This window comes from Geotrypetes seraphini, chromosome 1 (assembly GCF_902459505.1).
Source record: "Geotrypetes seraphini chromosome 1, aGeoSer1.1, whole genome shotgun sequence".
Taxonomy (NCBI): domain Eukaryota; kingdom Metazoa; phylum Chordata; class Amphibia; order Gymnophiona; family Dermophiidae; genus Geotrypetes; species Geotrypetes seraphini.
Window position 1 is genome coordinate 525,493,095 of NC_047084.1, and position 26,659 is coordinate 525,519,753.

A 26,659-nucleotide genomic window follows, 5' to 3' on the forward strand; every position below is an offset into this window, starting at 1 on the left:
TCCCTCTTATTTTGTCATGGATTTGTTCCAGTATGTTGTTTGGCTTTGGGACTGAACTGCAGGGAGCTCTAACTCTCTCTCTAAGGTAGGAGGAGCACATGCTCAGAAAAGTGTTTGTATTTCTGCAATTCCTGGATTGCGGGAAGGGATTGAACACCTAGCGTACTGAATCCTCCAGGGATTAACAGAAGATTATTGAAGGTGAAAACCTACTCTTCCATTGTGTAATTTCAGTTCCCAAGGACCCAGCGCCTGCTCCAGAGGTTGGTATAGCTGCATGTACTGGATCTGAATCTGTTTCAGAGCAGAAGATAACTATTCCAGCTTCAGCACGCCACTTTTGCTTTTCAGTAGATTTACGAAGTATCCATAATCCAGAAGTTGGGTTTCCTGTCAACTGCATTTTAAGGTATGGTTTATTGTAGTGCATAATCCATAAATACTAAAGTAACACAAGTGTTTTTGAATGGCTTATTGTAGATTTTTTAAATAAAGCTATTAATCATTTTGTACAAGATTATCTAAGATAAAGTAGAATCCACATGGAATAGGAAATTGGTGTTCAATCAATTTTCCTTACTTTTTCAATTAATATTGAGTAATTGTGTTTGAACAATCACAGAATTTGTTTTCTGAACAATATCTCCTGTTCTTTTTTTTTTTCTCTCTCTTAGAAATCTACAGTTCTAAATTTCTTCTAAATCTATGACTGCTTCTCCTGCCTCTTTTGACTGATTGTCTTATGCTACTCAAAAACTCATCATAAGAGGTGGAAAAAGTAAAGATTGAAAAGTGCTTTTTAACAGCATCTATTAGTATAGCTGTTTGCTGGTTATGAACGCTTCTGAAATTCACAGCAGATGTCAGATTGTGATGGGAAAAGAGGCAGCTGCCTTCACAAAGCAATATCTACTTCGCTTGTCTTCCAGCTACTACATGGAGCTACCAGATGTACAGGGCCATGTTTACCTGTTGTCTCACCAGGGCAGCTGCCTCTCTTCACTTCCTAGCCCAGCACTGGCTCTACCCTTCAGAAAGGTTGGTGTCTAATATGACCCACCCCGCAGTCTTAGATCATCTAATCGTAAATTGCTGACGGTTCCCTCCCTTCATATAATAGGAACCAAAAGGCATGTGTAATTTCAGTTCCCAAGGACCCAACTTTGGAATACTTTAACAGCTCTTGTTAGAGAAGAAGCTAATATCGAACTTTTCAAAAACCTACTCAAGAGTCATTTATTTAAAGAAACTTTTAACGTTTGATTTAAATTTTACAGTATCCTTTTTAAACTCCCTTAAGGAATTAAGCAGCAATGAGCCCTTTCCTTTTGTTTTTTTCCTTATTTGTCTTTCGTTCTTATCCAAATTGTATTTCTAACCCTATTTCCTTTTGGCTTCCGTCTGTCTGTCTCATTTATCCCTTTTTAATATGCTAATTATTAGTTGATGTTTCTTTGTAATTTGTTTGTTTTTTTTAAATTATTAATAGTATTGTTAATAGCATTTTTATTATGTTCATGCATTTTTATAGATATTGTAAACGCGCTTAGAAATTAGATAAGCGATTAAATCAAATTTTAATAAAACCTTGAAACCTTGATCCTAGGACAAGCAGGCAGCATATTCTCACATATGGGTGACGTCATCCACGGAGCCTGGTATGGACAGTATGAAAAGTGAACTGTCACTAAGTTTTAAGAAACTTCATGACTGCCCGCACTGGGTATGTGCGACTGCCTTCCCACCTGCTGAGGCTCACAGCACCTCAGTTATTCGTTTTCCGCAGAGCAAAGTACTGTTTGGCTGGACTTTGTTCAGTCTAAGTTTGCCTTCCTGCTTTTGCGTTTTTTAAAATTTTTTCTTCTCGTTTCTTGCTGATCAACCTTAAAGTCCCGCTCTCTTAAAGCCAATCACGCTCAACAGGAATAGTTATTCAGTGCTGCATGGATATTGCAAGAGATTCTGGCATTGGGAAAGCCAGCTAAGAAGACACTCACTTCAAAACAAGCATCACAGGTCTCTACTGTGAGTCCCTTGATGTAGACCAAACAACGATGCCACCGCTCTCCAGCTTTGCAGGTTTCCTCTCCTACAAGATGTGCATCCTCATAGAGGTCACCCACTGAGACAACCTGCTGCACCGATGGTACCGGCTGTTGAGCCATCTATACTGGTGGGGGTAAATGGACAATTCTCAGACTGGAAGAGCGTCACCAGCGGGGTGCCGCAGAGCTCGGTGCTTGAACCTGTGCTCTTCAACATCTTTATAAACGATCTGGACATTGGTATGACAAGTGAGGTGATTAAATTTGCGGACGATACAAAGTTATACAGAGTAGTGAAGACACTGGGGGATTGCGAAGATCTGCAACGTGACATAATCAAGCTTGAGAAGTGGGCATCGACATGGCAGATGAGGTTCAATGTAGATAAGTGCAAAGTGATGCATGTTAGGAACAAAAATCTCATACACGAATACAGGATGTCCAGGGCGGTACTTGGAGAGACCTCCCAGAAAAGGGACTTGGGAGTTCTGATCGACAAGTCCATGAAGCCATCTGTACAATGCACTGTGGCGGCAAAAAGGGCGAACAGAATGCTAGGAATGATAAAGAAGGGGATCACGAACAGATCGGAGAAGGTTATCATGCCGCTGTACCAGGCCATGGTATGCCCTCACCTGGAGTATTGCATCCAGCACTAGTTGCCGTACATGAAGAAGGACACGGTACTACTCGAAAGGGTCCAGAGAAGAGCGACTAAAATGGTTAAGGGGATGGAGGAGTTGCTGTACGGTGAGAGATTGGAGAAGCTGGTCCTCTTCTCCCTTGAAAAGAGGAGACTGAGAGGGGACATGATCAAAATATTCAAAATACTGAAGGGAGTAGACTTAGTACAGAAAGACAGACTGTTCACCCTCTCCAACGAGAACACTCTCTAAAACTGAAAGGGGATAGATTCCGTACAAACGTAAGGAAATTCTTCTTCACCCAGAGAGTGGTAGAGAATGCTCTTCCAGAGTCTGTTATAGGGGAAAACACCCTCCAGGGTTTCAAGACAAAGTTGGACAAGTTCATGCTAAACTGGTGAGTCTGGACTCATTTGGAGCACTGGTCTTGACCTTGGGACCACCGCGTGAGCGGACTGCTGGGCAGGATGGATCATTGGTCTGACCCAGCAGCGGCAATTCTTATGTTCTCATAGTGCGTTCTTTTAGGGAGAAACTCGATGAGTTCTTCCAGAGGGAGTTCGGTAATATATTTAAATTGCACTGCATGCTGGTGCTAACATTGACTCCCTTGGTAACGGCCCAGCTTGAGCATAGCGTTACAAGGCCTCAAGGTACTGCTGTCAGCTATCCATTGGAGCATCGAATTCATCAAGGATCTCCTTTGAGACATCACCATCATTCCCATTCTAGATGATACTCAAGACATCGATCTTCTCATCGATGCTTCTCTTCGAAGCATCGACACTTTTCTTCAGGGCGATTGACCTCAAGATATCATTGTCCTTAACACATTGATCTCATGTTTCAAAGCATAAGTGGAACACTCATTGGTCCTCTTCCTTGTCTTCATCAGATCGGTATAGAAGTCATCGAAAATCTTGTAGACATTGTTCTCGATGTAGTGTCTCCAAGCCTTCTCGATGATTCAACTTTATGTTCTGATTGAAGACTATTCTCCTACTTTATCTTCAAGGAGTCTACCTGACCATGAAAGACCAGGTAGACTCCTTGATTAGAAAAATCTTTCTCACCCTCTGGAAGCTTCGGTGCATCAGAGCTTACTTCGATGTCTCATCATTTCGAATTCTGGTACAATCCCTTATACTGAGTCAACTGGTACAAAATGCAGCGGTTAGGCTACTTTGTGGACTGAAGAAGTTTGATCACATAACATCTTCCTATCGACTTCTACACTGGCTGCCGATGGAGGCACGTGTGAAATTCAAGTTTGGTTGTTTTTGCTTCAAGGTTCTTTATGGCTTATCCCCTAAATATATTACAGATCTTTTCTCTTTCACAACCAACAGACATAGGCGAAGCTCACACCCGAACTTTGTTTCTCCACTGGTTAGAGGTTGTAAATTTAAAAGTCATCACCAACATCTTTTCTCACATCAAGCAGCACTGTGGGGTAAAGATCTAGAACAATTACTCGTGCCTACTACCTATAGGGAATTCAGGAAACATCTAAAAACACATCTGTTCCAGAAATACTTAGGAAACCAACCTATACAATCTTAGTCCTCAACAAACGATTTCTAGAACTGTCAATCACCAAGTCTATACTTTGTTGATTTCACTCAATCTGTAACATCTTTAATCATTGTAAACTGCTTAGAACTTCACGGTCCTGCGGTATATAAAAAAAAATTGTTATTATTAATTATCTGCACCTGAGTCTTATGGCATTCCTTCGGAATCTCTCCTTCAGAAAGACTTTTTTTAACCAGATATATTAGGCAGCTAGGCAAAGTCCTACCTATCAAACTGGAAGCTGACAATGGTCACAGTGCGGAGTACTTGGAGGCCTTGGACTATGATGAACCTCTCAAAGAACTTCTCAAGTTACCAATACATGGCATTCTTAAAGAGACACTTCTCAAACATTGGGAACTGCCTTTAACAATTATGGTAGCTCCGAGAAAACTTGATTCCTATACAGTACAGAATCATTTCATGTCCAGGGTTTGATAAGTCACAGCTTCAACAGCAATCATTAGCGGTGGAATCAAGCCTTAAAAATATCTTCCAATGCAAAAGTTTATGCCTCAGCACCTCCAGGGCGTGAGGGCCGTACTATGGACAAATTTGGACATGCCTTTATCAGAATTCCATGCTGATGAGCATGATCCCTAATTACAATTTCTACATTTCCTGTTACTTAAAACAACTGTTAAGACATTTTCCTAGCTTTGACCAGTATTTTCCTTCACAGCACCTTGCACAATATCAACAGATTGTGCGAACTCTCTCACAGTCTAGACCAAGGGTCTCAAAGTCCCTCCTTGAAGGCTGCAATCCAATCGGGTTTTCAGGATTTCCCCAATGAATATGCATGAGATCTATGTGCATGCACTGCTTTCAATGTATATTCATTGGGGAAATCCTGAAAACCCGACTGGATTGCAGCCCTCAAGGAAGGACTTTGAGATCCTTGTCTAGACAGTATATTGATGCTTTTGAGATGTCATCTAGAGCATCAGCTATGTCGGTGGCTATGAGATGTCTAGCTTGGCTAAGAGTTTCTGATATGGACATTAATCTTCAGGATAGATTAGCCAATAGGATAGATTAGCCAATATTCCCGATGAGCTTTTTGGTGATTCCATCGAGGCAGCCACACAAAGATTAACTCTGCATGATACCAGTTGGAATTCTTTAGTCAAAACAAAGGTTAAGCCTTCGATTTCAAGACAGGCAGCCAAGCCTTCTTATTCCTATCAAAGGCGATATACTACTAAACCTTCTGTTTCTAGACTGCCACTACAAAGGAAGAAGAAGCAACAGCAGTCTCAGAAAGCTCAGATGACAGCTCCTCAAAAGCCTACTCAGTCTTTTTGATGTGCTTCTCGAGAGTATAGCTGCTGTCCCCTAGCTCTCAACTTCTTCCCCTTCCAATTGGAAGTCGCCTATAAATCTACCATCAAAGTTGGACTCTGATAACAGGCAACCTGTCATTAAGGAAGGTTACTCACTTCATTTTCTCTCCATCCCACCAAATCATCCTCCAAGAGAGTACTCAGATTCCTCTCATTCTCAAAACACTGGTCAAGCTCAAGCAAGAATCAGCTACTATGATTCTCATAGCCCCTCGGTGGTCCAGACAACCGTGGTACTCCCTTCTAATTCAACTCACAATCAAAGACCCAATAACCCTACAGATCTTTCCATCTCTTCTAACTCAGAGTCAAGGGTCTCTTTTACATCCCAATCTGCAGTCGTTGCTCCTGACAGCTTGGTACCTCTCAGTGTGACTTCAACAGAATCTGATCTCTGATTTGGTCAGGCTCATTTTAGAAGCATCTAGAAAATATTCTACACAGCGGTTCTACTGACAGAAATGGAATGGTTTTCAGCGTGGTGTGATCATCATCAAGATGCTTCATCCTCCTCCATACCTTCAGTGTTGGAATACCTTCTACACTTATCCAACTCAGGTCTTAAAACCACTTCAGTCAGAGTTCATCTTAGTGCTATCAGTGCTTTTTATGTCCAAGTCAACTATAAATTACTTGCGGTTTATCATCTTGTTTCCAGATTTATGAAATGTCTTTTTAACATCAAACTTCCTCTTAAACTGCCTCCATTGGTTTGGGATCTTAATGTGGTTCTCTCCAGATTAATGAAGCCTCCATTTGAAACAATGTCTTCTAATCATCTTAAATATCTCACTTAGAAAATAATATTCTTAATCTCCATCACTTCATGTCGAGTAAGTGAGCTTCTAGCATTAGTAGCAGATCCACCTTTTCCAGTGTTCCATCATGATAAAATTGTTCTCTGCACCCATCTGAAATTCTTGCCAAAAGTAGTTACGTAATTTCATTTGAATCAATCGATTGTGCTTCCAGTTTTCTTTCCGAAGCCTCATGCTACCTGGTGAAGCAGCTCTTCAAACCTTGGACTGCAAACGAGCACTAGCTTATTACTTACAAAGAACTCGGTCTCGCAGGACATCTCTTCAACTGTTAATCTTCTTTGATCCCAACAGATTAGGCTGCCCAGTAACCAAAAGAACTATTTCAACATGGTTTGCGGCCTGTATTTCCTTATGCTATGCTCAGACTGAGCTGCAGCTCAGGGTGACGTGTAACAGCACGTAAAGTCCGAGCTATGGCAGCTTCAGGTAGTTCTTGTGTTCCACTCCCATTGTTGAAATCTGTAAAGCAGCTACTTGGTTCTCAGTTCACACGTTCACGTCTCACTACTGTCTGGAATCAATTCTAGACGAGCCGGATGCTTCAGCCAAACAGTTTTACAAAATTTATTTTCTTAAAGGCCAACTCTCCCTCCATCTCTCTGTAGTAAGCTATGGAGTCCTATATGTGAGAATATGCTGCCTGCTTGTCCTAGGACAGGGGGAGGCAATTCCGGTCCTTGAGAGCCGGAGCTAGGTCAGGATTTCAGGATATCCACAATGAATTTGTATGGGATGGATTTGCATGCACTGCCTCCTTGAGATGCAAATCTATCTCATGTGTATTTATTGTGGCTATCCTGAAAACCTGAGCTGGCTCCGACTCTTGAGGACTGGAATTACCTACCCCTGTCCTAGGCTAAAGTACAGTTATCTACTGTAACAGGTGTTATCTGGAGACAGCAGGCAGATATTCTCATAACCCTCCCACCTGGTTGGCTTCTTAGCTTGCTAACGGAACTGAGGTGCTTCAAGCCTCGGGCGGGAAGGCAGTCGCACATGCGTGGTGCGGGCAGTTGTGAAGTTTCTTAAAACTTAGTGACAGTTCACTTTTCATACTGTCTGTACTGGGCTCTGTGGATGACATCGTCCATATGTGAGAATATCTGCCTGCTGTCTCCGGCTAACACCTGTTAATGGTAATTAATTGTGCTGTATCTACATTGCAGTAGGAGACAATAGGAAACACTTTTTTGTATCTTTATTACCATGTACCATGCCTATCAAGCTGTCCCAAGCAAACTAAGCTACTTAGCTATAGCAGGCAAATATTATTGCTACTATTACACATTTATGTAGCTACAGGGTATATGCAGTGCTGTACTGATGCTTGTAAGACTGTTTTGTTCTATGGATCTTACAGTCCAATTAAGACAAGAAAGTGCTGAGAGACTATTAAGGAAGATTTTTAAAAGTTAAAAGGTGCAATTTAATTCAAGACAGAGACCACATTATCTAATTGGGTATAGTTGTTAAAATGGAATCTTTAGCTCTGCAAATCAACTTTTATAAGAAAAACAGAAAATGAACTGAGTGTTCATGTCATTTCCCTCCCATTTCTGCTGGCAGTATACCACAATAGGAGAGGGGAGCTGGGAAACTTACAAAGGATGACAAGGGGAAGCAAGAATGGAAATGTCAGATGGAGAGGGAACCATGAATAGCTAGGGGTTATTGGCTTTCTATTTTTTTGATTGATTTTACCATGATATATAGAACAGGTGGAATAGAATGGCTTTTGTTTGGTCTTGATAAGCTTTGATATAGAGAGGGAAGAGCAAAATGGAGAAGGGGTACATGGCAGGGAAGAAGGCTTCAGAGGTAGGTATGAAGGAGAAAGAAGCTGCATAAGGAGGTGAAGAGAAAGTGTGAAAGAGGCTGTAATGTGGGTGCTTGGGGAGACATTGCTGTTCTAAGAAGGGAAAAGGGGGGAAAAAAAGGCTTCAAAATATGGGTGGAGAGAAGCCTGTGGACAAGGTAGGAGTTGGTAGAGAGGATCGCAGATGGAGCAAGGATAAGAGAGCTAGTTGTTGAGGAATGTGATGGAGAAAATAGGCAGGGGAGGGAGTCGAAGGGAAGCTGTGGAAGGAGAAAATTGCCTAAAGCAGGGGTGTCAAATGTTGGTCCTCAAGGGCCGCAATCTAATTGGGTTTTCAGGATTTCCCCAATGAATATGCATGAGATCTATTTGCATGCACTGCTTTCATTGTATACTAATAGATCTCATGCATATTCATTGGGGAAATCCTGAAAACCCTACTGGATTGCGGCCCTTGTGGACTGACATTTGACACCCCTGGCCTAAATGAAAATGAGAAATAAGAACTGAGAGAGAGAAAAACACATAATGGTTAGTAAGTAAACTCATTTCTGTTACATCTACTTCAGATTCCGTATGTGTGGTAATCAATCCTTTCTTGTGAACTGGCCTTGCAGAAGCGAGAATACTTATAGCTTCCTAATGGAAAGTGAAGCCTGTTGTGCCTTGAATGTTCAATCATGTAATTTTAAAGTATTTTTTAATGTCTTAATAAACATTTTTCCTCATGTATCCAACTCGTATTAGTATTTTCTTTGATCTAAGCTGGTCATTTATTCTGCTTGTTTGGATATTTTAGACCAGATTTTCCAAACTGTGGCTACATTGGTGGCTGCTTACAAAAGTGGCACCGATCACATGTCAATCACGCAATTGTGCCATTTGTAGAATTGCGGCTATGTGAAAGGTGAGTGTCAAAAATGTAGGCCAGGTTTACATTTCCAGCACCTACCTTTCATGAGAAATCTTATCTACAGAGGCGCCTAAGACACTTCTGGTGTTAACCACACCTACAGTGGCTTTAGTCACCGCAAGGCGCCTCCTTAATTGGGACAATGGTGCAATTTTTTGAAGCACCTACAGGTGTCTTCATTTTTTATGATGTTTTAATTAAAACAAATTAGGCGATGGTAGGGCACCGCCTCCTAACTTATGTCACTGTTTAGTGAATTTGGGCCTTCTGTTTCAGACATACTGAGAACATTGTGTTTGTTTCTTACCAGGTACTCCTATCCATTTTTTGGCAGTGCAGCTCCTATTATGACCAATCCCCCAGTTGAAGTAAGAAAAAATATGGAAGTTTTTCTTCCCCAATCCTACTGTGCATTTGATTTTGCAACAGTGCCTCATCAGCTACAAGACACCTTTTTCAGGTATTTTGCATATTTTTGCAGTTTACTTTAGGAGAAGAAGTTAAGACATCAGGATATGCATATTAAACATTCAGAAAGTGTTTTTTGATGAGTGTATTGGGACATATTGGTATGTCACCAAGAGTCAGGAAGTGTGCTCCAGTCCAGTCCAGACATGTGTTTATTCTCTGCTGCTAACTGGTAAAGACTGAGAACTACTGGTTTATGACATCAATTTGTAGGTATTCTGTGCATCCCTTTGCCATTCAGTATTTTCTTATCTCCAGCATGTGGTAAGTTGGTGTCATAAGAACCTAAGAATAGCCATACTAGGTTAGACCAGTGGTTTATGTAGTCAGGTATCCTTTTTCCAACAGTGGCTAATTTAGTTTGCAAGAACCTGGCAGAAATCCAAAGAGTAGCAACATTCCATGCTACTGATCTCAGGGCAAGCAGTGGCTTCTCCCATATGTAACTCAATAGCAGACTGGAATTTTCCTCCAGGTCCTTTTTTTAAATCCAGCTACGTTAACTGCTATTGCCACATTTTTGGTAACAAGTTCCAGAACTTAACTATTCGTTGAAAGAAAAATATTTCTTGCCATTTGTTTTAAAGGTATTTCCATGTAGATTCATTTGAGTGTCCCTTAGCCTTTGTAATTTTTGAAAGAGTAAATATCAAGTCACTTTTATCCATTCTACACCGTGTAGGATTTTGTGGACCTCAATCTTATCCCCCCCCCTTAGTCGTCTCTTTTACAAGCTGAAGAGCCCTAACCTCTTTATCATTTCCTCATATGAGAGGGTTTCCATCCCTTTTATTATTTTGGTCAACCTTTAAAATTTTTCTATTTCTGCTATATCTTTTTTGAGATACAGTGACTAGAATGGAACACAGTACTCAAGGTGAGGTTGCACTAGAGCAGGGCTGCCCAAGTCTGGTCCTTGAGATCTACTGGCAGGCCAGGTTTTCAGGATATCCACAATGAATATGCATGAGAGAGATTTGCATACCATGAAAGCAGTGCAGGCAAATCTTTCTCATGCATATTCATTGTGGATATCATGAAAACCTGGCCTGCCAGTAGATCTCCAGGACCGGACTTGGGCAGCCCTGCACTAGAGTGACAGATGCACTATATTTTTTTTTTGGCCTCTGCTTCTATATGTTGGAACTGGTGTGCTGCTCTAGAAGTGGAGGAGATGAGATCATTCTAGAGAGAGGAAGGACCAAAGCTTGACATCCCAAAAATTGCTGAATCCATGAACACTAGGAGGTGTAAGGTAGTGGCAGTTGGTGATACCATTCTGAGGGTTACAGAAGCATCTATCTGCAAACCAGACATGATGTCCTGGGAGGTATGCTGTGTGGCTGGTGCCAAAATCCAAAATGTTACGGAGAGATTGCCAAAATGCATCAAGCCTAATGACTATTATCCGATGCTGCTCATTCACATTGGCACTAATGATACTGCCAGGTACCTCTATGAATGTATCAAAAGTGACTTCGTGGCTCTAGGAGAGAAGGTGAAGCAGTCAGGCGTGCAGGTGTATTGTTGTCCTTCCTCGCTGTTGAGGGTAAAGGTCAGAGAAGTGAGCATCCTGGAGATGAATGTGTGGCTGCGTGGATGGTTTTGTCGAGATTGTTTTGGCTTCCTGGACCATAGACTGATTTTCCAAGAGCTGCTGAGCAGGGATGGTATACATCTATCAAAAAAAGGAAGAAGTGTCTTTGGTGGCAGGCTGGCTAATCTACGGAAGAGGGCTTTAAACTAGAAGTGATGGGGCAGGGTAATCAAAGCCCCTGGGTGAGTATAAACCCTCAGGTAATTAAATCACAGAATACCTCTACACTGATGAGAAAAGGGGGCAATGTCTGGAAAGCAGTATATGCTAATGCTCGAAGTATGGGAAATAAGAAGAGAAATGGGAAAAGCAGTTCCAACAGTTGCGGTATACATCAATAATTCATTGTTTACATAGTGATTAAGGAACTGTACCTTAACTAACCACAGAGATTTTAAAAGATTTTCCCTCAACCCGACTTCATCATGAGAATGCACATATGTGGCATAGTAAGTGGGAGGCGGTAGGATGAGTCAGCCCCGGGCATCGTCTTGATGGGAGCGCCAGCCCCCATCCGCCTCCTGCTCCATTAACAATCGCAGTGCAAGCAGCAATAGTCTGGCTGGCTCCCTTAGTCACTTCCTCCCCCCTTCCCTTCCTGCGGTCGAGACAAACCTGCAACTCCAGCAGTGTGTGCAGCACTCTACACACGCTGCTTCGGGGCCTTCTACTGCCCTGATTTGCTCTGCCGACGTCTCTGATGATGTCATCAGGGATGTGGCAGAGTAAATCAGGGCAGTAGAAGGCCCCGAAGCAGCGTGTGTAGAGTGCTGCACACGCTGCTGCAATCGGCAGGTTTGGAGTCGGGACCGCGGCATCCCTTCGCGGCTGGAGTGTTTTCCCCATCCCGCCCCGCGAGGTGTCGCCGTGGCTCCTCTTGATCCACCCCAGCGTCGGAAGCCTTCTCCGACGCTGGTGCGGCTCATGAGAGGAGCCGACACAGAGAGCAGGGAGTCCAGCACTGGCGTCCAGTCCTGCCGGTGAGTGGTAGGTGCTGGGAAGTAAGGCTGGGGACTCACGTAAGTGCGGCCACAGACCTACAGATCATGGAAGCACGCAGTTAGGAGTGCGCATGCGCGGCTAGGGTTTTATTATATAGGACAGATAATGATTTTAAATCATTGCCCTGTTCTATGAAAAATACTTTTAAATCTGTAAAGAAATTGATCATATTGCAATGTTTGAGTAGATATTAAATGTTTTATAGTTTAAGTTTAGTAAATATGTGTGAAAAGAATAATTCTTTAGGGTAAAATGAAATATCTGAAAACAACTCAACCAGATTTAACTGTCATAGTACTTCAACTCAAAACACGGACCTCCAACTTCTGTTATAGAAGACTGACAACACAATGGCATGCACAGTCATGTTTAAAGAAAATTTTAGTGGTGCAATTTAGTCCTTATGAACTTAGAATGACCGGTGAAACATGGGCTTTATTGGAGTTAAAGTATCAATGGTGTTTGAATGGCATTTCCATTTTTCAAGCTATCTGGCTTTTATATTCCCCTTGGAAAATTGTAGTGGAAACAATTGAAAGTTTTTGCCTTGACTTTTTTGTCATTGCTTTTTTACACTTGAGAAATTTATTTAAAAAATTGAAGATGAACTGGTCTTTTTGTATGATTTGGTTACTTTTTTTGTTCCTCGGTTTTTGTAGTGGAAAATGATTGGGTTGGTTGGTTCAAACTCAACAGATATATCCCTAAGCAATACATCCAACTATTTCAACACATGTAAAGCACCTGGAACTTTAAAACATAACCATTTTCTCTATCTTTGCAGCAAGATTTACACCATTGTATACTTGTTGAACTTATATGTATGATTGTTAAATCTGCTTTGGTGATTGTAAAGATTTTTTTCTTTTACTTAGACCTTTTTCTCCTGAAGGTTCAGAAATTTTCCTACCCTTATTCTTTTTACAATTTAGTTTTAGTACTAAATACACCCATTTGATGTATTTTATGCCCTCTAAACCATACTCATTTTCTTTCAGGTTACCTCTCCTGGTTGAAGTCTGGCACAAGGATAAAGTGGCCAAAGATCTGCTTCTAGGAGTTGCAAGATTACAGCTGTCTCATGTTCTAACTGCTGCAAAAACTCGTTTCTTAGGACCTCAGGGTGATCAGTGTTGGCGGCAGACCTTCAGTGAAAGAATCTCCATTACAGCAGTTCAAGGGTAAGTTTTGTTGGAACTATGAGTTATATTCAAATCTTAGCCTACAAAATTATTTCCCCATCTGTGTTCAGGTACAGCATATGTTTTAAGCAGCAACAAACATATGTCTTGATTCCCAAAGACTTTTCTCTCATTCTAAAGTGGGGGGTGGGGAATGGTCTCTCAATATGAGCATTGCCTGTTAGTATGGGGCACCCTCTGCTGCTCATCTCAACAATAATGTCCTTCAGTACTGCTCTGGTCTCAGATCATGGGCAACTTCTCTGGTCACAAAGATGGGCAACCAACAACAAACTAAAACTAAATGCATCTAAACCAAAATTCTTTACTTTCGTACTCTACAACAGTAAGCTCCGACAAACATCACTCTCCAGTCAGGAAATATCCTCATAGTTGACAAATCCTTCAAAGTTCTAGGCTGTATTCTGGACTTTATGCTATCAATGGAGTCACAAATCTCCAACCTCTGGAAGAAAACCTTCATCATAAAAAAACAGAGATTAATCAGACCCTACTTCCATCATTTCCATCAACAATACTTTGCCCTGCTTGTGCAGATGCTTATCCATTCTCAAATTGATTACTGCAACTCCATATTCCTGGGCATCAATCATTACCAAGTCCCTTTGAGAACAAAAGATAGACCCTCGACAATCTCTGTTATCCTAGTATTCTCTTTTGAGGTATAGACCACTTAGCTTAATAGTGGGTTCTCAAACTTCATTTAAACCACCTCTCCCGACATGCATGTTTCAAAAGCAACTTTCTTCAGGGTCGAGGGGAGCAATTGAGGGAGCTTGTATCTGATGTATAACATGCTTCTTTTGAAGTATCCGATATATAACATGTTTCTTTTGAAACATGCATGTTGGAAGAGGTGGTTTAAATGATGTTTGAGAACCTGCTATTAAGCTAAGTGGTCTATTTAATTTTATGGATAAAGTTTCACACACAAGTTTCATTAAAAAATCATTTAAAAAAGTTTGATATGAGGACACTAAAGAAAATTTTAAATAAAATTTGGACTGATGAAGACTTTAGCAGCTGGTAGTATGTAATGCCCAGCTGCACTCTGAAGGTCCATACAAAAATTTCTTACATATGTAGCTGCTATAACATAACATAATTAACTTTATTTTTCTATGCCGCCCCAATCAAAAGAATATGATAAGTGTAATAAGTGTAATAAGGTTACAGCTTTATAAATTAGTACTCTATTTTATGTGTATTGTTTAGTACTAATTCAGTGGCTTAGAATTCCAGCAGTTGAAGATGCAAAGACATGTACATAAGAACATAAGAATTGCCTCCACTGGGTCAGACCAGAGGTCCATCGCGCCCAGCAGTCCGCTCCCGCGGTGGCCCATCAGGTCCATGATCTGTAAGTGATCCTTTATATCCTTCAATCCCTTTTATCCTTCCTTATCTATATCCTTCTATCTTCCCTATCTATATATCCTTCAATAACTTTTTCTTTCAAGAATTTTTCCAATTTCTCTTTGAAACCCTGTAAAGTATTCTGTCCTATCACACCCTCCGGAAGCGCATTCCAGGTATCCACCACCCTCCGAGTGAAGAAGTACTTCCTAGCATTTGTTCTAAACCTGTCCCCTTTTAGTTTCTACGAGTGCCCTCTTGTTCTTGTAGTTCCCCATAGGCTGAAGAATCTGTCCCTCTCCACATTCTCAATGCCCTTCATGATCTTATATGTCTCTATCATGTCTCCTCTGATACTCCGCTTCTCCAGGGAGAAGAGCCCCAGTTTCTCTAGCCTGTCTGCGTATGAAAGGTTTTCCATACCCTTTATCATACGTGTAGCTCTTCTCTGGACCCTTTCCAATATCGCCATATCCTTCTTCAGGTACGGTGACCAGTACTGGACACAGTTCTCCAGATGCGGGTGTACCATCGCTTGATACAGCAGTAGGATAACTTCCTTCGTTCTGGTTGTAATACTCTTCTTGATAATACCCAACATTCTGTTTGCTTTCCTTGAGGCCGCTGCGCATTGTGCCGTTAGCTTCATTGTGGTGTCCACCAGCACTCCCAAGTCCTTTTCAAGGTTACTTTTCCCCAGTACTAACCCCCCCATTTTGTAGCTGAACCTCGGGTTCTTTTTCCCTACATGCATGACCTTGCATTTCTCCACATTGAAGCTCATCTGCCATTTATTTGCCCACTCCTCCAGCTTGTTCAGGTCCCTTTGTAATTCTTCACATTCCTCTACTGTTCTAACCCTGCTACAGAGTTTGGTGTCATCTGCAAATTTTATAACTTCACACTTCGTCCCTGTTTCTAGGTCATTAATAAATACATTGAACAGCAGCGATCCGAGTACTGTAATAAAAGATTCTGCTCAACAGCATAGAGTTTTGATAAAGGTGATGTCCAATCTTGTCCATAGTATGGCCTTCACGCCCTGGAGGCAAAGAGGCATGAACTCTTGTAGGAAAATATTTTTTAAGGGTTGATTCCACTAATGATGTGGAAGTTGTGGACTAACAAATCATGGAGTAGAGAAAATTCTGTAAAGCGAACTCATCTTCTCTGGAGCAGCCTTGACAGATAAAGGCATCTCCCAATTTTTGAAAAGGATTTTTTAACAAAGTTCATGCAGTGGAAATTTGAAGAGTTCTTTGGACGGTCCACAAAAGTTCAATATATTTTGAAATTCAGCGTTAAATGAAGCATCAGTCTCCACTAAAAGAGATAAACTCTGCACAACTGGTTAATGTAAGCAACAAAGGATATTTCTTTTTTTTTTTTTTCAAATAAAAGCTTTTATTGAATAACACAAAAGTATACAGCAATGACACACATCAACAGCAAAGCACAAAGGAAAAGATCAACATTGCTGTCAGCAACTGAAACAATAGTTATAACCCCAACAGTTCAAAAACCAACCACAAATCCATCAAAACCACAGCAAACCCCCCCCCCCCCACCTCCCCCAGGGATAAAGCACAATGTCCACACCACCCCATTGGGTAAAAGATCTCCTAGTCCCACCAATAAAAACAGGCATGATAGGGCCTCCTCAAGTCCCAGATTCCCAATTAAACATCCAATCCAACCCCCCCTCCCCCCTCCCACTAATACCTAGAGAAGCCCGAAACCTACGCCAAATATGAGCATAGCCATGGTGTTTGCCATGTCTTAAAGCCGTCAACTGATAAAGAAGCTGCCAGTTAAGCGCTGTTCTACCATATGCCAAGTGGGGGGGTCGCCCCTGATTCCACAAAGATGCAAGGGCCAGCCGAGCAGCAGTAAAAGCTAACTTGCAGAATAGAGAGTCTCCCCAATCGAGATCCAATTTGTGCCAAAACAACAGGGCATGTCTCCAGTCCACCGGAACCTGCAAAGTGAGAATCCGGGAAACTCGAGAGAACACCTCAGTCCAGAACCCACGCACCCGCCCACAATGCTACCACATATGCAAGTAGGTGCCTACCTCCCCACAACCTGTCCAACAAAGAGCACTCGCCCCCCGCGCCAACGAGCCAGACCCTGAGGAGTATAGTACCACCTGAATAAAACTTTATACCCATTTTCAACCACCAATGCTGCAATGCCCGCCGAAGCAACCTCCCTCCAAATGTCCCCCCAAGTATCCAGAGAAATAGCAGAAGCCCAATCCCCTTCCCAAGCTAACATGCAAGGCAAGGGCCGAACCCCCCGACCATTAAGGCACCGATAGATAGCAGATAGAGCACCCTTCCGGAGAGTCGAGGCCAACAACAACTCAAAGGGTGTCTTACCCACCCGTACGTCCCGTAGGGCCCCTAAGGCCCGCAAGTAATGAACAGCCTGCAAGTAGGGAAACAAATCCCGAGCCAAAAGATCATAACGTCCCTGAAGTTCAGCAAAAGACCTAATACTGCCTGAGAGCGGATCCCACAGTTGACCCACACACACCAATCCATGAGACTCCCACCTAGCAAACACACCCTCACCCCGACCAGGCTCAAAGGCCACATTATGTTGCAACGGCCACATTATGTCGCAACGGCGTATACCAAGAATGGTGCCTACCCAACAACAAACTACGCCGGGTCATATTCCAGACCCGCAAGGCTGTGTCTACCGATGACAATACTCGCTCAGGCCGTACCCTCCCAGGCACCCAGGGCAGATGCAACAGGGGCACCCCAGCGGATAAGCGTTATTCAAGCTCTACCCACGGCTTCGGGACTTGCGCTTGCCATTCCAACAGGGCTTGCAACTGGGCAGCCTGATAATACTTCACCACATTGGGAACAGCTAACCCCCCCATCACTGCGACCCAAGCACATAACCGACCTACTCACGCGAGGCCTCCTACCGGCCCAAATAAAATCAAAAATGTGCCGCTGCACCCCCTCCAACGTACGCCTACCCACCCAAAGCGGTAACACCTGGAATAAGAACAGAAGGCGCGGTAAAATCTTCATCTCCACTATTTCCACCCTACCTAACCAGGAGAAAAACTGATCTTTCCAACTTGCCAAATCTCGTTGGATACGACGAAAAAGTGGGGGAAAATTAAGATCATAAAGTTCCGTTCCCGGCGGACCAAAATAAACCCCAAGATAGCGCATAGAATGCTGCACCCACCTAAACGGAAACCGAGCCCGAAGAAGATTCACTCTGTCCGGAGGTAGATTAACATTAAGTAGCTCAGATTTCCCAACATTAACACGAAACCCTGACACCCGGCCAAACTCCTCGAGCTTCCTCAAAATGGCCGGCAAGGAACTCTCGGGATTCTCCACCGTAAAAAGAAGGTCGTCCGCAAACAGAGACAACTTATCGTTACGGCCCGGAACCGTAACCCCCCTGATATCCCGATTCATCCGCACCCGCTGTGCTAAAGGTTCCACTGTCAGCGCAAAAAGTAGCGGGGAAAGAGGGCACCCCTGCCGTGTTCCCCGGCCCGGGGAAAGAGGGCACCCCTGCCGTGTTCCCCGGCCCAGAGAAAAGGTATCAGAGTAACCCCCATTCACTTTAATACAGCCAACAGGACAAGTGTAAAGGATCCGAATCCATTCCTGCATACGAGGTCCCAATCCTACAAAATCTAAGACCCGAAACAAAAAAGGCCAGGAAACCCTGTCAAAAGCCTTCTCGGCGTCAACCGACAAGAAGACTGTCTCCCGACCACCACCCCTAGCCCTCTCGAACAGGTTAAAAACCCGACGAGTATTATCCCCCACCTGCCTCCCCACCACAAAGCCCGATTGATCAGGATGTATCAACCGAGGAATCCAGCTCATCAGTCTATCTGCTAAAATCCGTGTAAATATCTTCGTATCTACCCCCAACAAAGATATCGGTCGATAGGAAGCACATTGAAGGGGATTCTTTCCCGCCTTCGCCAACACAGTAACACCCGCCAAGCGCATGAAAAACGGAAGCGCACTGTCGCCCTCCAAAGAGTTAAGAAAGCTGAGCAGGGGAGGCAACAACAGATCCTGAAACCGTTTATAATAGCGGACCGTAAAGCCATCCATCCCAGGCGACTTGCCAAGTTTCATGGAGCGCAAAGCTCCCCGAGCCTCAATCAGCGTGAGGGGATGTTCCTTAGCAAAGCAGCAGATGAATCCAGAGACTAGTGGGTATAGCTCACATCGACCAGCAGGTGGAGATAGAGACACTGATTAACAGTTGGCTTTAAAGCCTGGTGTTCTTCCTGTTGATTCAGTTTTGCTCTATCTCCCAGCAGGGGTGGAGCTATCTCTCTAGCTCCTGGATTCTCGGGTGCATTGGTGTTCTTGTCTACTCCTCTGTTGAGACTAGCTCTGTTCAGCAGGATAGGGGTGCCTGGCTAGGTGGTGCCGGCTTTGGGAGTTATACCTGGGCCCTCCCAGGTCCCTTCTCCACCCTCCCCTCCGGTTGATTGAGGGGTTTCCGTGGGCTCGCCGGTGGTGGTTTCTTCATTCCAGTTTACAAAAAAAACCACAAAAAAACCCCCACTTCTTTACTTCCTGCTTGTGTTGAGCTGTGCCGTTTGAGCGGCGTGCAGTACACTTACCAGCTTTATCCTTACTGCATGTGGAGAGATCGGCGTGGGTGCTGGTGAGTTGTTTCTGCTTTCTGCTTCATTTTTTTCTCTGTGTGCATTGTAAAAAAAAAAAGAAGTTTTTTTTGCCGGACCGGGTGATGGCGGCGGAGGCTAGTCTGCGATGTTCGCGCTGTGGGAAGCGCACAACACCGTCGGGTTTATGCTCAGGCAGGTGTTTAGATTCACCGGCTGAGGATTCTTTTTTACAGGCGTGTAACGTCGCCATTTCCCGGGTCCGGGAGGAGCGCGCAATATCCCCTGCCCTTGAGGTTGACTCGGTTGGGCTGCAGGGCTCTCCCACGGCTGGGGGAAGTTTGGCAGCGATCGGGGGATCGGATGTTATAGCAGCAGCGGCAACGGCTCCGCTCTCAGGCACTGACCATGTTAGTTCCATGGCATTTGGATTGGGCTCGTTCACACCGGAGTTCATTATGCTCATGAACCGGGCTTTCATGTTACAGAGCGGTCAGCCGGCTCAGCCGGTTCCTGTGAGTTTTCCGGTCCTTCCGGGGCCTTCCACCTCGGGTTTTCACAGGTTTGCTGGTGCGACCGGGGATGAAATTTTTTCTCCGGTTAAATCACCAGTAATGAAGAAGCGCAGGCTTGCGTCAGCAAATGAGGGAGATCCTAGTATAGTTCCCCCTTCTTCTCTTCCTGAGTCTTTAGAGGAAGGAGAGGTTTTGGATTGGGAAGCGGAGGATCCCCCAGGTAGGTAAGTGGATGATCCTTCCGCTCTCTGCCTTTTTCATAGAGAAGAGCTCTCGTCCTTAATTTCCAAAGCTTTGCAGAGTTTAAACATCTCACAGGACGACGCTAAGGCGTCGGGAAATCCCCTGATGGCGGGTACTCGTAGGCCAGCTAAGTCCTTTCCGGTGCATGAGGCCATGCAAGAGCTTATTTCGGCACAGTGGGATACGCCGGAGGCCAGTTTAAGAGTGGCAAAGGCCATGCGGCTCTTGTATCCAGTTGACCCGACCGAACTTGAAAGGTTTAAATTGCCCAGGGTTGATGCTTTGGTGGCGGCAGTTACCAAAAGGACTACCTTGCCAGTGGATGGGGGTGTTACGCTGAGGGATGCCCAGGATAGGAAGATTGAATCTTCTCTGAAAATGTCTTTTGAAGTGGCTGCGATTACTTTACAGGCAGCGATTTGTAGCTCTTACGCAGCTCGAGCGTGTCTCCAGTGGTCTCAAGTGATGACGGATAATTTGGTAGAAGCCGGGGGTTCTGTCCCTTCGGAACTGGCTGATTTGGAGTCAGGTTTGGCTTATTTGGCAGATTCCTTATATGATATTATTCGCGCTTCTGCAAAGCAGATGTCGCTTTCGGTGGTTTCTCGCAGATCTTTATGGCTCCGTCATTGGGCAGCTGATGCGGCATCTAAGCTGCGGCTGGTGAAACTCCCTTTTAAAGGGGGTTTTTTGTTTGGAGAGGATTTAGATAGATTAGTGAAGGATTTTGGTGATACCAAAGCTCAGCGGTTACCGGAAGATAGGCCTAGGCCCCCTTTGAAATCCTCATCGTCCAGGCCACGTTTCAGGGATGTTAGGAGATACAGGGCTGGTAAACCTTTCTTTAGATCCGCTTCTGGTTCTTTCTCGTCTTCGAGACCTAGGTTTCAGCAGAAGAGTTCCTTTCGTACGACGAAGCCTCCTTCAGCACAACCTGCCCGTGCCCCAGCGAGTCGCACTCCCCAATGACGGGGTCTTGGCCCCCTCCGCCGGTCCCTTAGGGGGTCGGCTTTCGGCCTTTTTGGCGGAGTGGGCCAAGATTACGTCGGATCAATGGGTGTTGGGGATTATTCAAGACGGCTACAAGTTAGAGTTTGCCTCTCCCGTCGCCGATTCTTTCTTGGTGTCCCCGTGCTATGGAGCGGCCAAGGGCGACGCCGTCCGCTTAACTCTTCAGGTGCTTCTGGATCAGGGGGCAGTGGTGCCGGTGCCACCGGAAGAGGTGGGCCTCGGTATTTATTCCCTTTACTTCATTGTACCCAAAAAGGGGGGGTCGTTCAGGCCGGTGCTGGATCTCAAAGGGGTCAACAAGTTTCTCAGAGTTCGTCATTTCCGCATGGAGACGGTTCGCTCTGTTATTGCGGCAGTAAGGCCAGGAGAGTTTCTCACGTCCCTCGATCTCAAGGAGGCGTACCTCCATATTCCGATCTGGCCTCCGCATCAACGGTTTCTGCGGTTTGCGATCCTCGGTCAGCATTTTCAATTTCGGGCAATGCCCTTTGGCCTGGCAACGGCTCCCCGTACCTTTTCAAAAGTAATGGTAGTAGTGGCAGCTTTTCTGCGCAAGGAAGGGATTCGAGTACACCCTTACTTAGACGACTGGTTGATCCGGGCTTCTTCCAAACAGGAGAGTTTGTCGGTGATGCAAAGAGTAATCTCTCTCCTTCAGTCGTTGGGGTGGATCGTAAACTTTCCCAAGAGCTCTCTGTCCCCGTCCCAGACTTTGGTGCATCTGGGGGTCAGGTTCGACACTTGTCTGGGGAAGGTGTTTCTACCCCGAGATCGGGGAGAGAAATTGCAGTCTCAGATTCGGTGTCTTCTCGGGGAACCCAGACCTCGAATTTGGGATTATGTACAGGTTCTGGGCTCGATGGTGGCGACTCTAGAGGTGGTGCCCTGGGCTCGGTTCCACATGAGGCCTTTACAGAAGTCGCTTCTTTCTCGTTGGTCCCCGGCATCTCTGGACTACAATCTGCGTCTCCCGTGGAGTCCTCAGGCGGCTCGCAGCATGCTCTGGTGGCTACGCGAGTTTCATCTTTTCCGGAGCATGCCGCTAGCGACGCCGGAATGGGTCGTGATTACGACGGATGCGAGTCTTCTGGGCTGGGGGGCTCAGTGCCTGCAAGCCTCAGTACAGGGGGTGTGGGCCTCGGAGGAGGCCCAGTGTTCAATCAATTTATTAGAGCTGAGAGCTATCAGGCGTGCGCTTCGGGCGTTTCAGTCCCTCATTCAGGACCGTCCGACCAGGGTCTTTTCGGACAGTGTCACGGCGGTGGCATATATAAATCATCAGGGGGGTACCCGGAGTCCTCGGTTAGCCGAAGAAGCAATGCTGCTGTTTCGGTGGGCGGAGGTGCATGTTCCTCTGCTGTCAGCGGCTCACATTGCGGGTCACGAAAATGTTCAAGCAGACTTCCTCAGCAGAAATCTTCTCGATCCAGGCGAATGGGAGCTGTCTCCTCGGGCGTTCGATCTGCTGGTCCTTCGGTGGGGGCTTCCAGCGATGGATCTCATGGCCTCGTCCCGCAATGCAAAGCTGCCTCGGTTCTTCAGCAGACGCAAGGAGAGGGGCTCGGAGGGGGTGGACGCATTAGCTCTCCCGTGGCCTCCGAATTCCCTTCTGTATGTATTTCCTCCCTGGCCGATGATAGGCCGAGTATTGCATCGCATATCTCTCTTTCAGGGCAGGGTGATCCTGGTGGCTCCGGATTGGCCGCGTCGGCCATGGTACGCGGATCTAATTCAACTTTCAGCAGGCGAGAGGTTAACGTTCCAGGTAACTCAGGACTTACTGACGCAGGGTCCAATCGCTATCGAAAATCCGGCCCAATTTGGTCTTACGGCTTGGCTATTGAACGGTCGCGGCTGAGAAAGCGCGGCTATTCGGAACAAGTAATTTCCACTCTGCTTCAAGCTAAAAAGCTTTCTACTTCTGCCTCATAGAGTCTGGAAAATTTTTGAGTCATGGTGCGGAAGGCAGGGTATTGCGCCCTTTCAGGCTTCTCTATCGGCTATTCTGTCGTTTCTACAGGAGGGTGTATCTAAAGGGTTAGCCTATAACTCTCTGAAGGTTCAGGTGGCGGCCATTGCCTGTTATAGGGGCCGGGTGTCTCGCTCGACTCTCGCATTGCAGCCTGACGTGGTTAGATTCCTCAAGGGGGTTCACCTTATCCGGCCGCCGATGAAGCGTACATGTCCGGCATGGAATCTTAAACTTGTCCTGGGGAAATTGAAGGTGGCTCCGTTTGAGCCGCTGGCTGCGGCGACGTTGAAAGATGTCACGTTGAAAACAGTATTTTTGGTAGCTTTGGCTTCAGCAAGACGGGTGTCGGAACTGCAGGCGCTGTCTTGCAGGGAGCCTTTTTTGCGTATTTCGGATGCTGGAGTGTCTGTGTGGACAGTGCCGTCCTTCCTTCCTAAGGTGATTTCTTCGTTCCATATGAACCAGAGTTTATTCCTTCCGTCCTTTAGGAAAGAGGATTGGGGAAAACGATTCTCGTCTTTGCGTCTATTAGATGTTCACCGAATGGTTCTACATTATTTGGGGGTGACTAACGACTTTCGTCGCTCGGATCACCTGTTTGTGTTATTCGCGGGCAAGAACAAAGGGATGGCTGCGTCCAAAGCTTCCATTGCTCGTTGGGTCAAAGAGACGATTACGTCGGCTTATTTGTTGTCGGGGAAACAAGTACCGGAGCAACTTCGTGCTCATTCAACTCGAGCTCTGGCCACGTCTTGGGCAGAGTCCGGTGGTCTGGCGTTGAAGGAAATTTGCCGGGCGGCTACTTGGTCGTCTGGAAATACCTTTTCGAAACATTACCGTTTGGATGTAGCGGCCCGTGCAGAGGCTAGTTTTGGCGCTTCGGTGATTGCGGAGGCGGCATTGGCTTCCCACCCAGTTTGAATTGGCTTTGCTACATCCCACTAGTCTCTGGATTCATCTGCTGCTTTGCTAAGGAAGGTAAAATTATGTTCTTACCTGATAATTTTCTTTCCTTTATAAGCAGCAGATGAATCCAGAGCCCCACCCTAGTGGCCTTTCTGTCGGTATGTTAGTTTGCAGATTTCAGTTGGGGTAATGTTGGTAATTGTATGGTTGCATTTCTAAATTACACATGTATTACTGGAATGAAGTTTTGAAGATGCTCATTCTCCGGTCTCGGGATGCTTGGGCAAAGGCATAACTGAATCAACAGGAAGAACACCAGGCTTTAAAGCCAACTGTTAATCAGTGTCTCTATCTCCACCTGCTGGTCGATGTGAGCTATACCCACTAGTCTCTGGATTCATCTGCTGCTTATAAAGGAAAGAAAATTATCAGGTAAGAACATAATTTTACCATCCAACCGGGTCGCATCTGCCAGTTCAATCCTAGGCAACCCCACCGAAGTTAAATAGTTATCAAGATCTTGCGAGGACCCAGCCCCATCCGGAGAATAAAGGTGGGAGTAGAACTCAACAAAACGTGCTCGAATATCATCATCTTTACGCAAGAGCTCTCCCGAAGTCACCCGAATGGACAAAATTTGACTGCGTGTCTGTCTCACTTTCAGTCGGTGAGCTACTAGTCGGCTAGCCTTATTAGAGAACTCAAAATATCTCTGTTGCAATAGCTGCAAATTGAAGCGCAAGCGCTCCAAATCCAACGCCTGAAGATCATGGCGAGCCTGGAACAAGCGTCCACGCAGCTCGTCATCCCAAGGTCGGCGCTTATGGAGACTCTCCAAACGCCCAATAGTAAGTAACAAGGCCGCCGCCGCCTCCCTACGTTTGCGCTGCCGAGCAGAAGCCAGAGCAATCAACCTACCCCGAAGGGTAGCTTTCAACCCCGAAGGGTAGCTTTCAACCCCTCCCAGACCGCCCCCATCGAGGCCCTGCACTCCAAATTCAATTCCAAATATTCCCTTATCCACCCCTCAATCTGTTCTCCAACCTCCGGGTCATCGAGGAGGCTGTTATTCCAGGAGTCCCTTCTCTCTCGGTTGTCTCTGCAATGTCATCCCCTACAGATTCCGCTCCGCTGGATGGTACTGGCTCTCAGCAGTTTTGGCTGGTGGCTTCAGGGGGAAGCTCTCCACCAGGGCAAGCTTCTTCTGATCTGGGTTGATGTTTTTTCTGATCAATGCCAGCCTGTCAGGTTGGGGTGCCCACAGCAGAGACCGCTTCATTCCAGAGCTCTGAACTCCTTGTCTGAAGTGTTGGTTGATTACTCATCTGGAGCACCAGGTGATTTGGCTGCAGTTACTTGCCCTCCATCCCACTCTGGAAGGAACAGTGGTGCAAGTAATATCTGACGACGCCACGACATATGTAATTGGTTAAGGGGGCACAAGAAGCGCTCCCTTGGGCCAGCAACTCCCCTGCTGTTTTGTTGCATGGAATGTCGTCTTCTGTCACTATCTGCGGCCCTTGTGGCCGGAGTCGACACAGTGCTGGCAGCTTTTTCAGTCGACCAGTCGCAGACGGCTTTCTTTCTGCTTGTGCAGAATTGAGGGCAGCCTCTGCTGGGTTTGATGGCTTCAGAAGGGGATGCGAAGGTCAGGCGCTTCTTCAGTCACAGAACAGAGGCTTAGGGCTGGATGCATTGTTTTAGCCCTGCATGGCTCCTGAGCTTCTTTATATGTTCCCTACATGGCCTCTGGGTGGTCAGGTCATCCACTGGATGGCGATGCATCTTGATCTCATGATTCTAGTTGCTCCGGACTGGCCTCATTGTCCATGGTCTGTGGATTTTGTCCATCTTGAGTGGGACAGGAGGCACCAACTACCTCTTTGTCACTACCTTCTTTGTCTGGGTCCAGTGCCCATGGAGCATCCACAGCACTTTGCTCTTACTGCATGGCTTTTGAGCACAGTGTTGATATAGAATGGTTTTTCAGATGTAGTCTTCTCGACACTTTTGCGATTTAAAGACGCCCTCTTCTGTGGCTTCTTATGCCACAGCCTGGAAGGTTTTTCACAGCGGTATGATAAGGACCACCCTTTCTCAGCCTATCACCTCTTAACTTTATCTATGTCCTCTCCTACTGGAGTTTTCCTTTATTTGAAAAACTCATCTCCTGTACATTAACGCCACAGAGATATTTAAATGTCTCTTATCATTTCCTTTCTCTCCTGTCTTCTTCCAGAGTATACATATTAAGGTCCCTAAGTCTGTCTCCATATGATTTATGACAAAGACCTCTGGACTGACTCCATCCTATTTATGTCTCCAAAACTGCTAACAATATTCCAAATGGGACCTCACCAGAGACTATACAATGCAGTGTTCTCCCCAGAAATTTTTTCCAGCCGGGTGGTATGAAAAAGTAACCGGGTGGGGTGGGGAGGGGTGAGGAAATTTGGTGGTGGGGAAAATTAAATGTATACTATTTTTATTAGTTAATTATTATTATTTTCCAATGCTTAATATGATTTCCTTTTTTAAGGTTTGACACTTGTGCCAGAATATTTTTACTAAATTTAAGAAGTATCCAATTC

General features: G+C 45.2%; 1 protein-coding gene across 1 annotated transcript in view; it reads left to right on the forward strand.

The window, feature by feature from the left end:
• The window catches only part of CEP120 (centrosomal protein 120), a 247,075-nt gene that overhangs the window by 113,265 nt on the left and 107,151 nt on the right, over window positions 1-26,659 (forward strand). Inside the window, exons 9-11 of the mRNA XM_033929005.1 lie at window positions 235-409; window positions 9,471-9,620; window positions 13,226-13,408. Of these exons, the coding sequence (XP_033784896.1) occupies window positions 235-409; window positions 9,471-9,620; window positions 13,226-13,408 (508 nt within the window). The remainder of the gene's footprint in view (window positions 1-234; window positions 410-9,470; window positions 9,621-13,225; window positions 13,409-26,659) is intronic.